General features: G+C 34.0%; 1 protein-coding gene across 4 annotated transcripts; it reads left to right on the top strand.

The window, feature by feature from the left end:
* Positions 1–1,340: 1,340 nt before the first annotated feature.
* On the top strand, positions 1,341–13,168 carry LOC11445545 (protein TRANSPARENT TESTA 9). Of its 4 annotated transcripts, XM_024782383.2 has the most exons (22): positions 1,341–1,712; positions 1,826–1,877; positions 2,567–2,643; positions 2,741–2,874; positions 2,965–3,061; positions 3,218–3,275; positions 3,809–3,917; positions 4,049–4,172; positions 4,252–4,438; positions 4,544–4,679; positions 4,809–4,869; positions 5,252–5,340; positions 5,432–5,502; positions 8,040–8,150; positions 8,269–8,334; positions 9,496–9,633; positions 10,314–10,419; positions 10,511–10,588; positions 10,697–10,755; positions 10,861–11,020; positions 12,075–12,241; positions 12,578–13,168. In XM_024782383.2, exons 1-22 carry the CDS (start codon positions 1,660–1,662, stop codon positions 12,902–12,904), a joined length of 2,460 nt encoding a protein of 819 aa, XP_024638151.1. In that variant the 5' UTR covers positions 1,341–1,659; the 3' UTR covers positions 12,905–13,168. The 4 variants fall into 4 exon arrangements, with proteins under 4 accessions (XP_024638151.1, XP_003610037.2, XP_039689158.1 ...); XM_003609989.4 differs by having other exon boundaries at positions 4,544–4,869; XM_039833224.1 differs by having other exon boundaries at positions 4,544–4,869; positions 12,620–13,168.
* The last annotated feature ends 1,103 nt before the right edge of the window (positions 13,169–14,271 follow it).

The raw sequence follows: 14,271 nt of genomic DNA on the forward strand, positions 1-14,271 counted from the left end.
ACACCCATTTTTTCAATTCTAACACTCCACATTATTTTCTCTCTTTTAATTCAACACCCTTTCAATTTTTATCTCTCCAATAGTTTTTTCATTCAACACCCTACCCCACCACCTTTTATTTCTTATTCTTATTTAATTTTATATTTTTGTTTTTATAATTACATAAAATTACAATTATCGATTATAATTAAATTAAAATGAAGAAACACTTAATAATTTTTTTTTTTGTAAAAACAAAATTTATTTAAATAACTTATTTTTATTTTCTTAACATAAATAAAATGCAATACAACAAATTAAGTAAGGGTCGCACAAATAGCTTAAAATGCAAGACAACAAACAAGCACACAACACAAAAGTAATTTATTTCTGTATCCAAATCTAATAATAAGATTAAGAGAGTGAAAAACTTGATTATTTCTGGGATCCATTTCACTAAATAAACACTAAAACTTCAAAAGAAATGCTAATACAAAGCTAATAATAAGATTAAGAGAGTGAAAAACTTGATTTTTTTTTCTGTGTCCAAATCAAATGATTCAAGTCTCTATTTATACAGAAAAAAAAATTACGAATCTTAGTAAAAAAAAAAAAAAAAATTATTTGCAATGAAATAATTAGGTCCAAATTATTAAGAAGATAAAAATTCGAGCAGCCAATCAAAACATGCCAAGTGTCTATGTGGGCCAGGCATTCAACATGTTGAATTGTTTCAACACTTCCCTCCTCCAACTCACTTTTTTTCCATTTCAGCAACCCCCCTACAATAGTTCAAGAAGGGTTCAACATGTTGAATGGCAAATTCAACATGCCATTGTAAATGATCTAAGAGTATCTTAGTGAAAAAATAATAATAAATGTTGAATTGATATTATAAAAGAGTCGAAATCAACAGATATCAAACCAAAAAAAAACAACTGAAAATTAAGTTATAGACAAAACCGCACCTAAATCATAAGAAAAGTCTTTAGATAATAGTTATGATTTTTCTAACTAATCAAAATATACATCAACCAAATCGCATGAAAGCATTCTCTCACTTTTTACCATGAGAAACCAACATGTGAATTGTGTTGCCATCACATTAGGAGAATAAGAGCTACCTAAATACTACATCTTTATACATTTGATTTCTTATAAAAAAAATAATAAAAATAATGACATTTGATTAAAGGTGTAAAATAAGGATTCTTGTTTCCTTAAAAAAAAAAGTTTCTCGTCCAAATACTCATTAAACATTTTAAATTAAAAAATTATTCTTTAAAAATATTAGAATTTTCAATGTAATAATTACACAAACTTTCATAAATAATGTCCATTTAAGATATTTAACAAGTTAACATTTCAATGCAATAACAGCAAGATATGATTAACTAAGGCTGGATCTCTCAACTGAAGACAATTATTTGAATATTTTGTTTAAAGTTGGAATTCCAAATTTGATACAGGTGTCTTCTCAATTCAAAAAAGTAGGAGAGTTTTCGTCCACACAATCTTTCTCTTCTTCCAGAACCTTCGTTTGTCTGAGTAGTGATCACAGTAGTAGTAAATTGCAGCATTCACTCTTCCTCTCGAAACTGCTCGGAATCATCATCGAGCAGTTTTAACTCCGATGCAGATGAATTCCATCGAACTCATCTGATTGATTCTTCTTCAATCATGTGGAACTCTTTCTGGCGGCCAAGAGATCGTTTTTCCTTGGATCAACTCCGGTAAAATCATTCACGCTCAATTACATTCAAATTCTTTAAATTAGGTTACTTCTAGTTCAATATTCCACGAATATTCATCATTTTGTTGCTTTGTTGTGGTTTTCACTTTGCAGTTACTTAACTGATCAATTGACAAAAGTTCAAGTTGTTAGCGATGTTAATAAGGTAATCTAATTCAATTAATTTACCTCATTTTGCTTGCAAATTTATTCCATTTGAATTGAGTAAACCACCAAATTTGTCTATGACTTTGTAGGGTGCTCTCAAATAGGTCACTGATATTGTGAAATTTTTCAAAAAGTCAAATTTTATTCATATTATTCCTTCGCTGAAGTTAGCAACCAAGTTCGTTAGTAATGTAATGTTAGAGACCAAATTGATAGAAAATGGTTATATATAGGGACCAAATTGATAGTAAGTGGTTAAAATATAAGGATCTAATTGATAGTGAGTAGTTAAATGTAGGGACCAACTTGATAGTTTAACAGTCACTATCAACCCCCAGAGGTTAGCCTAGTGGTACAGGCTTGAGACCAATGAGTGTGCTCTTTTCTAGGTCTCACTCAGGTTCGAGTCTTCCGAATAATAACAATTCTTGTGTTGGGCCAGTCCATATCGGGCCCCATTAGTGGATGGTGGGATTGGTCCTTGGATTAACTGGTCCTTGGGCTGGACAACGAGTTTCCAAATAAATAAATAAATAGAGTCAGTGACTGTTTTGAAATATTCATAATCCCAGGGACCTATTTGAGAGCGCCCTGTAAAGTTAAGGACTAATTTGATAGTTTATTCGATTTGAATTTGAATTTTTTGTCACGGTTATCTCAAATTTCTCAATTCTGTTATCTGCGAAGGATTTTGTTATTGAGGCTCTGAGATCAATTGCGGAGTTGATGACATATGGTGATCAAAATGACCCGAGCTATTTTGAGTGAGATTTTTATCATTGTTTGTGTTCATTGCTGTAATTTTTGTACTGCTGGGCCTGGAAGTTTATTGTATCGTATTGTATCCCTGTTTTATGGCAGATTCTTCATGGAAAAACAAGTCATGGGCGAGTTTGTTCGTATTCTAAAACTTAGCAAGACTATTAGTGTTCCTCTTCAATTGTTGCAAACAGTTAGCATTTTGGTCCAGAATCTAAGGAATGAACATGCTATATGTAGGTTGATTATTTTGTGAAGTTTCCCATATATAATAACAATGTTGATGGTTTAATAACAATATTATTTGCTGATTCTTTTTGTTGCAGACTATTTGTTTAGTAACGAACATGTAAACTACTTGATAACTTATTCGTTCGACTTCAAAAATGAAGAGCTGTTGTCTTACTACATATCCTTTTTAAGGTTCGTTTTAAAGTTAATTACTCAACTGTTGAGTAGTGGTTGATAATTTCACTGCACATGACCTATTTTCTGGGGACATTATGTTGTCGTTGAGTTCCCTTCTTCTTTGTTTAAAACCTAACAGTTATCTGATTGCCTGTCTTATTATTTTTGTAGGGCAATAAGTGGAAAATTGAACAAGAATACAGTTTCACTGCTTGTGAAGATTCGCGGTGTAAGTTTAATGCTCCCAAAGTCTTTTTCTTTTGATTATTTGAATTATAGCTCTTGAGGGAGTCTTGTGAGGCCGTCTTCATAACTGTTGTTTGCTCAATATCATGTTTGTAGCATTGAAATTGTAATGTCAACGAGACTATTCTAGTGGGATTTTATAGCTGCAGGCTCTTGACTTTATAAGATGGATAAATGACGGTGGTTTTGATTCTTTGAACATACACTCAGTCAAATTTTGTGGTTAGGAAAAAGATAAGAAAGGAAGGAGCAGTAAATAAAAGATAGAAATGCAATGAAAACTTGTTTTTAATGGATGGCTTTTACACAAACCTGTTGGAAGTTGGAACATTCTTAGTTATCATGTTTCAGTTAAATCTTGTGAGCTCATTAATTTTATTTTCACATGTAGTTAATCTTGCGTCCATCAAGTCTTTCAAATATAGTTGATCTATTATCTTTTGGCTGGGGAGGAGATAATTCAGCTTTGTTTTTGAGATATCCAAATGTCTTCACCGTGTCTTTCTGTGCATTTAGGACGAAGTAGTTTCATTTCCACTATATGTTGAGGCCATACGCTTTGCCTTTCATGAGGAGAACATGGTTCGCATTGCAGTACGAGCTGTGACCCTTAATGTTTATCATGGTGAGATTTTATGGTTTCACATAGGCCCTCTTTTGTAATAATTTTCCATCTTTCTCATTTCCTTCCTGCACTCAATTTTTGTGATGAGAAAAGTTAAAATTACTAATGCATGAATGATTTACAATTTTCAGTTGGAGATGACTCTGTAAATAGATACATATCCAGCGCACCTCACAAAGATTATTTCTCAAAGCTGATTTCATTTTTTAGGAAGCAGAGCATGGATTTAAATAAGCTTGTCTCTCATACACTGATGTGAGCAACTTCTTTCTTTTGTATATTTGTTGAAGTTTCTCGTGTCTGAAAGATCAATTTTTATTGTATATCGAGACAGAAATCCAGGCCCTGATTCAACCTCTACAATTATTGCTGCTATAGATGAAATTGAGGACAACTTATACTACTTTAGTGATATTGTCTCTGCTGGAATTCCCGATGTTGGTAGCCTAATTACAGACAGCATTCTGATGGTTTTGATATTTCCATTACTTCTTCCTTCTCTGAGGATAGCAATTGATAATGTATGAAACCTCACTTCACGTCCTTGTTAGTTCTGTTTTTCTACTTTCATCTTTGTTGAAGAATCTTTTAAAAATATGCTTAGATTATGATTCATATTAATGCAGGACATGCAAAGTGGTGTTGTCACTTCTCTCTACTTACTTTGTTGCATCCTGAGGATAATCAAAATTAAAGATTTGGCAAATACCATAGCTGCTGCTCTTTTTTGTCCCTTAGAGGCCTTTACAAAAAGTTCTGGGGGTAAACTCAATAGCCATATACCTAGTCATGGTTCCCCATCTGAATACCAACTGCCAAATAATGATGATCTTACCAAGTCTGATATAAGACACTCAATGTTTAATGTTCCCCACTCTTCTAGTTCTTCAGGTTTTCATCCAGAAGGTGTTCTCATGCAAAATGATTGTAGCTGTCCAAATTTGTCTTTAAGGTAAAAGCTAAAATTTTTTTGGGCTTCAAAACGTACATTCTATATTTTATCACTATTTTTAAGTTAGCTTGTCACTAAAACTGGAAACGTTTATGAATATGTCATGCCAGCTCAAACTATACTCGGTTATTGAAATGAAAATATGTAATATTGTGCTCTACATGCATGCATATATACATATTGTTAAACATAATGCATTCTTTGCTTCTTGTGTAAATCTGAGACGGTATTTTAGAAGTGAAACATGTTTTAAATAAATATATTTTCTTGGTAATTTGTGTGTTTGTATATGCCTTAGATATATCTTTTTAACATCTTATAATGGTTAAGTTGTTCAACTTGGGTTTTCAAACATTATTCTGATGACATATGTTTAATGTAGGGATGTTTTGCTTGCGTATGTAACAAAAGGAGATGATGTACAAGTTTTGGGCTCTTTGAGTATGCTAGCAACTTTACTGCAAACTAAAGGTTGTATATCTACACACACACACACACACACACACTTAACTGCTTTACTATTGCATCCTTTTCTGTTTACTCAGTAAAGTTCGTTCTTCAGAACTTGATGAATCAATGCTAGATGGGCTTGGGATTCTTCCACAACGCAAACAACACAAGAAACTCTTATTGGTATGCCCCATTCTTCTGTATGAGCATTTGGCAGCTGACATTTGTTTGCCTTCAATTTATATACTTAATGTAGTGAAGATTGGAGACAGACACAATTTTCGTAGTCACGGTATTTTCATGATATACTGAACCTAGACATTTACGCTAAATCTAGACCTAATAGTATGCTTCTTTAACACTTCCATCACATGCTGGTTGAAGCAAGCAGTGACTGGAATGGAAGGTGGTGTGTGGTAATGGTGGAGCCTATGATAGCATCATGGTGGTGAAATTTTAAGGCTGGGCTGATTTATTGACACCAAAGGTGACCATTTGGGGCCAGAGGCAATTGGTCGATGTGCACCTGAATGAGGGGGAAACCACCTCATAGACATTTGTGTGGGGGGAGAGAGAGCAAACGGTCACTAGAAAAGTGATCATAGGCTCATAGCAGATTTTGAAGTGGACTGGAGTTGAAATACAGTCAACCACAAATATTGTCAATGAAAGACAGTGAGTCCACCAAGTATGTACTATTCTAGGGTTATCTCTCTCTTGCTCCAAGCACTGTATTAAAAAAGAGGATTTGACTTTTTTAAAATAAGAGGTGCACTTTATAGGTGTTGAGATACTCATTATAATATGATTTGTTATTATCCTTTAGAACCATGATAGGATCACATTCCTATTTAGATTATATCTCTCTTATATATAAATAGTTGTTCAAACCTTTTCATTGTGAATGACAAATATTAGGTACTTATATCGAGCTTAACTCATCCTTACAAAACCAACACCGGCTTGTAAGGTGAGGGGTGCCACTCTTTATAAACCCATTTCAGGCCTTATCTCTATTTAATGCGGGACTTGGGTTTTACTTTTTCTCAATACACCCCTTCACGGGAAACATTATTGGGCTTGGTGCGTGGATATAGATGGTGGGTGGCCCGGATCGATAGGCTCTGACATCACATATTACATTGGTCCTAACTCATCCTTGCAAAACTGGCTTGTAAGGTGAGGGGCCGCTCTTTATAAACTCATTTAAGGTCTTATCTCTATTCAATGTGGGACTTGGGTTTTTCCCAATTATAGGTTAAGGTGCAAAGTTATAACTTATAATTGTTGATTGAAAGATCAACTGCTATAATTATAATATCTTCATAGTTTGTTATAGGTACACATTCATAAGTTTGCACTTTATCTTCTAAAATGAACGCTTAGTTTAGAAGAGGAAAATCTTAAGAGAGAGATGAGAGAAGCATGTGTTGAAAATCACCTGTTTTAATCACATCATGAACTTGATATTTATGAATGGAAAAATAGTATGACACTATTTTTCCTAATTACTGTATATGTACATCATAATATCCTATACAAACCCAAGCATTCACGCTGAACCCAGTCCATGATAATACACGTTTCTAACTGATATGAAAGGAACCTATTGCTCATGTAGAATAGAACCTAGTCAATGGATTACGTTGTGACATTGGCAGAGGAGCAAGGAGACACCTAGCTGGAGGAAGCAAAGAAAGAGAAAAAGAATTTTTTTTGATAGTCTTCGTACTGTAAAACGGGATGCGTAAATGACTATTGGTGTGTGCACATATGTTCGAGGTGCATAGATGAGGTAGTTGCAAGAGAGGGAGAGAGTGATCTTGTGGTGGCATGTGTACTATGTTTTGAAGAAAAAGTCACCTTTTATAAAAGAAAGACGACGAGATAAAAAAGAAATTGGCTTAGGCTTCCTTTATTGCTTGAGAGCTGACTCGTGAGTGGGCTGACCCATATTTACAGAATTCGCTACTCCCCCATGAGAAGCGCAAACCAACTCGTGTTGCTTTTTCGCACCAATATGTGCAAATTCGTTGTCTAATTTCCAGATGCGACGAACTGGCGGCGGAGATGGAAGTCAGCCAGAAAAACAATGTAGAAAGTGTGGTTTTTGAGTCAAAGTTTTCAAAAACATGAAAGATTAAGCAGTTCTCAGTAAGCGGGATATAGAAAGTAGCAATTAGATGGGAAAAAAAATTAAAATGTGTCTGCATAGCACAGTGTCTGATGCTTTGGTAAAGAAAATTTATCTCCATGTGAATTTTGCATTGCATAAAGTAAAACAGAAATTTAATTAAATTAAATAGATAGCCCTTTCCATTTGTTTTCATTTTTTATTTCATACCTTTGTAATGAAAAACCAGAAACAATATCCAGTCATTTTATTTTTATTTATGATATTTAATTTAATTCTTTATAATGTGCAATTTCATTTTTTGATTAGGCAAAATTTAGTGATAGTGTATGTATAATTATTAGTATATCAATAACTTATAAATATATTACGAAGTGAATTGCAAACCATTGCAAACTGTGTACCATGTACCGAGTGAATTGAAAACCTGGTGACTGTGAACTGACCTAAAGACTATCTTACTCGGCACACTTGGGTTCACAGTCACCAGGACCAGGAGACTATCTCACTGAGTTGGGACTTCATTTCACTTTTAATTTGATTTATTGTTGACATATCATTTGGTTGACATTGCATATTGGTGCAGCAAGCTTTAGTTGGTGAGAGTTCTGGTGAAGAGGAACTTTTTTCTCCCAAAAGTAGCTTGACAAGGGATGGCGCTGGTAGTGATATTGATGCGTATCACAAAAAGATAAAGGTTTGTAATTCCTTCTACTCCTCAGTAATCATTGATCTATTTTAATTTTCACTACCAATATATAGATTTTAGGATCTCCTTTTCTTGATGCTGGCTACGATGTTTTCCATGATCACAGGATCAGTATGGAATATCTTTTCTGTCTTCTGATGTTGGAATTAGCCCTCATGTAAATAGATTTCAGGTAATGTTTGTATCTAGTTGAGGCTTGCTGATATTATTTTTTATTATTTTTATTTTTTTGTAATAGTTCCTCTATAGAATGTTATTACATTCCTTGACTGATAGTGGATATATTAGTTTCTACGTAGTTACCGAATTTGCTCAACCTTATTTGAACTACATTTGGGTTGCCCATTCCTATTTGCATTGTGTTACTGGTCTAGATCACTATGCTAGAATGGGACAAGGGACGTTCCTGCAGCACATGCCCTGTTTAGGATTTTCAACACAAATATAGCTTTGTTTTTATTAGACAAACTAAAGGAAACATGAAACATATTTGACGAAAATCAGTAATGGGAATGGACTTGGAAGATGCAGACTTGGAAGAACTTGCAGTTCTGCTGGCTCTGGTTAGGTTTTCAAACATGAATTTGGTTTTGCTCTTTACAACTATAGAAGGGTCAACTCATAAGCTCAAGTGTTATTCCATCAAGTAAAAAACAGAGATGAGGTGACTGATTCTATTTACAATATATAATGTAGCTAATAGCCAAATGCAACGGAAGCAGAAGCAGCCACCTCCAAAACATGATACAGTGGCATAATGTGTCATTGAGCTGACATTACTGCAAACATAGGGATTGCAATTAAAATTTGTAAATCACGAGTGTAGGATGAAATTTCGTGATGTGTGATGCTTCAGGGTCTTGATAGTATCTGTTTGGGACCTGGGTGGAAAACAGGGGATGCAAATTTGTGAAAAGGAACTAATGCAACGGAACTGGGAGCTGTACAAAACAGAGTAAGAAGCTGATACGTGAGCGTGAAATAGAGGAAGATAAAGATTAGTACAAAATTGTGGATAGGCCATGCTGGTATAGTGCAAAACATTAATGTGCCAGGAGCTCAGAGAAAACAAAATGGAAATTAGATAGAAAGAACCAAAAGAGTGGAACTATGTTATTGAAAAACAAAAACAGTAGATGGGGAATACAATTTACTCCAGGGGCACCCCCTCACTATAGTATGGATCTCTCCTTTAACTTACAAAGACACGATACCCTCATAAATAAGTAACATTGCTCATGGATGGTTTTCTTTTTCTTTAATTGGAAGTCAGCATGATCTTAGTTTGTAATGTTTAAGCTTATTACTTATATTTTATGTACCTGAATTTCAGGTCATTGATGCATTGGTCAGCCTTTTTTGCCGCTCAAGTATATCTGCGGAGACACTATGGGACGGTGGTTGGCTTTTGCGTCAGTTGCTTCCTTACAGTGAATCAGAATTCAACAGTCATCACCTTGAAGTGTTGAAAGTAAGAACATGACATATTTCTAAATATACCCTCAAGAACATACAACATTCTTTTATGATTATATAATGTTTACAAATGTATAAAAGTTCACATGTTTTCTTTGTAGCTTAACGTAATATTGCCGGCTGCTATTGTGAAGATATAATAATTACTTTCTACTTTGTAAGATTATCAGTTCAGTAGACCATTTGATGAAGCTGAGCGATTTGAGAAAAGATACCGATACAAATTACACAACTGAATCAAAATTTTACTAACCCTTAACTATGCAAATATATTAGTAATTTAACTCATTAACAATTGACCAACACATAAATCGTATATTAGTCTAAGAAACATACGTGTCTTGATATGAATTTACCATTACAATTTGAGTGACTTCCGTTATATCTAACTTAAAAGAAAAGTTAAGTTTAATTCAAATTAAAGAAACGGAGACTTGATGACTGAGAGAATACACAAAAATAGGAAAATGTTTAAAAGAAGCCCCTTAACCTTTTCTGATTCTCTTTGTAAAAATAATAAATGTCTGGCTTGAAAGATTGTACTTTTTGATAACTCATCTTTCCTGTTTGCCTCATTTGTAACCATGATCATAGAAGAAAAAGATTTATTTGAGAAAAAACATTATTTTGCCTCTCCTAATGCAATTATATCAAGTTTCTTCTCTAATAATACAGGTTTCTTACAAGAACTGTGCTTCTGATCTTGTAGAGGAGGTTAAAGGCATCTGGTCCGACTTCCTTATTTCTGTTATATGTGACGAATGGAGAAAGTGCAAAAGAGGTGAATTTATATGATATAATGTTTTGCTTGATTGTTTCTATGTTTGCGAGGTTTAGCTGTGTGCTTGAACTAGAAAATTTTGTAACTGCAGCAATGGAATCATCATCTCCTCCGAAAGAACCAAGCTGCGTGCTTTTTTTGCCACATCCACATAAATTCTCTTTAGAAGGTATTCTTCTACCTGTTTCAACATTCATATTTCCTAGGGTTGGTTGCCGTTGTTATGGAGTATGAAGAGTAAGTAGGCCTTAAAATGATATCTTTAATGTGCCTACAGATAACACTTCAACAGGATCATCATTTGATGCAGGAGAAAGAATGCAGGAACTGGTGAAGGTCTGTGATTATTTAACCCCTAGCACGCATTCTTTTTCAAGTGCAGACTGGCATAAAAAATTAGAATATTGTGTGATTCTTAACTCTGCTTCCTTTCTCGTTTAGGTATTTGTACTACTACACCAACTTCAATTATTCACTCTTGGGAGAGCTTCACCCGAGCAACCTTCAATTGACCCTCCTGGTGATCTTCCCGCAAATTGTCGTGCCCAGATTTCTGGGATTGATGTATCCGGCCCAAAGGCGGGCACTGAAATCAGCCTTGGTTAGTCATCTGAACTGTTTCTCATATCATCTATATCGGCATCGATTAATTTTAGGTATTTGCTTAGGTGTAGACATATAGAAGGGTAAAGGGGGGAGGGAAGAAGAAGATCAAGAGATGCTTCGTGTGTGTGTGTGTGTGTGTGTGGTGCAATGAAATAGAGGGAGCTTAATTGCAAATCATAATCATAATCATAATAACTACCAAATTTTTTAACTAATGATTGACAACAAGGAAATATGGCTTAGACATAGTCATGAGTGACCTGTTTTGAAGTTTCTGTAATGGCTTTTGTCATAGATTAAAGGATTTTTCTCTCATGCTACATTAGCAACGCTTGGGTCAATCCTTATTTGTGAATACAGGAACTAATTACATTTTTCTATGGTGCAAGACTATGTGATTTTACAAAAATACTCCATCCGTCTCACTCGTGTCTCATTTGGGATATGCACACTTCTTTAGAAAATTATGACTTATAGTTATACCAATTTTCAATGCAAAATAATATGTTAAGACTACAATATGCTTTTACTTAATTTATTATTTGTCCGGCAAATACTTGCATTGCAACTACTTTAATAGATAAGGGTAACATTGGCAAAAAGTAATAAATGTTGTATTGATAATATAATATGACAAATAATTTGAGACAAATATTTCAAATGAGACACATAATATGAGACAAAAGGAATAGTATTTGGAACGGTGATTCTAAGGCCAAGGTGTCAAAAGGGTTACGTGAACTGTATATTTATCAATTTCTGGCAATACACCTGACAGCAAGCAACAAAAGAGTGAATTGCTCCTTTTGAAATTTGAAGGAAGCATTGTAGTCTTCTAAGTCATAATTCATTCAGCAAATTACAGTTGCATTTATTTTTTATTGTTTCCTTGGTTGTTATTTTTACTGTATGTCTAGACAATAGTATTTTTCAGTTAGATTCTGTTATTTGTAACTCCTCTTGGCCAGTGGAGAAAAGCTATATGCTATATTATCTTGAGTCAGAAATTGACTTGTTATTTTTAAATTTCTCTTATTTTGTTTTTGCAGTTAACGCCGTGCCTTGTAGAGTTGCTTTCAAGAGTGGGAAAGAACACCATCTTTACTTTCAAGCAATCTCTTCAGGAATATCTGGCTGGCTTGTTCTTGCAGAAGAACAGCCATCACAGATGTCCCATGGAATTGTTCGGGTTGTTGCTCCTTTGGCTGGATGCAATGTATGTATTGTTATCCACTAATTTTCTTCTTTATTTTGAGTCAATCCATTTGGTTAGTGGACAGTCATGGTACAAAATCATTTGCAAAAATGGCCTCAGCTTAGGAATAAACAGCCCTCAATGGTTATGGTTATATGTTCGTTGACATAATTTTTAGTATTAGTACTTGGATGGTTTTTCTAAACTATTTTGCTTTTAATTCTTTTTTTTTTTTCAATTAATTTTGTTGGTTCACATACGGAATAATTTTTTTAATGTATTTTGCAACATTTTCTCGTATAATTGTTTTAATTTTGTATAATATTCTTATGATTAATATCTGTCCTCATTGTTTAGCCCAGGATTGATGATACACATTCAACATGGTTACACTTGCGGATCCGGTCATCCTCTTTACCCTTTCTTAATCCTCCTAAATCGAATGACTATGGGAGAATGAAAACAAAAGGTTTGGTTGATGGAAGATGGACATTGGCATTCAGGGATGAGGAGTCTTGCAACTCAGCTTTGGCGATGGTTGTTGAAGAGGTCAATTTTCTGAGCAACGAGGTTCATGGAAGACTCAAACCTTTGCTCAACCTTGAAACTGCGATAGATTTATCAAGCTCACATTTATGTGTTCTTGAAGATTCCTCTATTAGAATGCTTCCCAAATCTTTGTAAGTTATTTTGGCTTGGTTAGTAACTGGTTAGTGTCGCCACCCCTCTGTATATGCCCCCAAAATGTATAACCAGATTTTAGATTAGTAACTGGTTAGTGTGTCATGCTAAAAGTCACCCATTCTTTTTGTATACTAGCCTTTCCTTGATCTGTAACTTCACCCCTTCCTCTATCAAGTAAGTTTCGGAACGAATGTAAATATGAGGCAACCTCACAAGGAAAGTTCTTTCTCCTATTTTTAGTATCTTCATTTTTCTTGTTTGGAATGGTTTTTTATTTTGTATATATATATATATATATATATATATGTGTGTGTGTGTGTGTGTGTGTGTGTGTGTGTGTGTGTGTGTGTGTGTGTGTGTGTTGATGCTATATGGAATAATGCAAGCATTTCCTCCCCCACCCCCAACTGCCCTGAGCTGCTATCTTGAGTTAATATTCTGATTATTTGAATGTTACTGCAATCACCCTTTGGTCGTTTTTTTTAGCCTTAACAGAGAATACATTTTAGTAATGTTTCTATTGAAACTAACAAAGCTTTTAAAACATTGCTGAAGAGATGCGCCAATAGACCGTTGAGTTGTAGATTCGTGTGTCATAAAAGCAACTTCACTGAAATTTTCTTAAAGCAATCAAACCTAAAAAATCTTAAAGCAAAGAACTGAGCATGACAGAAAGCAACAGTAAATACTCGAGCTTTTTCTTCTTCTTCTTCTAAGATAAACCATCAATTTAATCCTGAACTACCACTCTCGTCAATTTAATCTTTCAACTATATAAATAAATATATAATTAGTTCTTAAACTATATGAAATCGATCAATATAGTTTATACTGTAACATTTTAATAGCAACAATTAAGTTGACAAATTTTATATACTTTTTAACGACTCAATCTCATGAATGTTTATGAAATCATGATCGTAATTTATCGGTATGAACAAAAACGCTTGTAAACTCACATTGTGCAGAAGTAAATAACTGAAATTCATTTAAGCAGTTATATGACTTAGCATATGTTCTCTAAAAAAAATTATTTCAACAAAGTATATTTTTTTAATACTCATCTTCTAAATATCAAGTCAAAGAGTTAAAAACTCAAGTACCTACTAGTTTTTTTATTAGTAGGAATGGAACTTGCACACTGGAATTTACATAGTTTACACATTAGTTGCCTATACTTCCAAAGATAATATAAAAAAATGGCTTAAAATCAGCCATTCAAAATCTTGTAATATCACATAATCCGCACTCTGTGTGTTTCTTCTTACTCTATCGGTCGCATATCGTGGGAGGCATATAATTTAGTTACAAACATGATTGAACCGTAAGATCATATTGTTATGTATAGAAGGATCTAAACGAAGCAC

The sequence above is a fragment of the Medicago truncatula genome, chromosome 4, assembly GCF_003473485.1.
Source record: "Medicago truncatula cultivar Jemalong A17 chromosome 4, MtrunA17r5.0-ANR, whole genome shotgun sequence".
NCBI lineage: Eukaryota > Viridiplantae > Streptophyta > Magnoliopsida > Fabales > Fabaceae > Medicago > Medicago truncatula.

Coding starts and splice junctions, on each gene's coding strand:
- LOC11445545 (XM_003609989.4), top strand. CDS start 1,660: ATGTGGAACTCTTTCTGGCGGCCAAGAGATCGTTTTTCCTTGGATCAA. Junction 1,878..2,566: donor TTGTTAGCGATGTTAATAAG/GTAATCTAATTC, acceptor TTATCTGCGAAG/GATTTTGTTATTGAGGCTCT. Junction 4,173..4,251: donor CTTGTCTCTCATACACTGAT/GTGAGCAACTTC, acceptor ATATCGAGACAG/AAATCCAGGCCCTGATTCAA.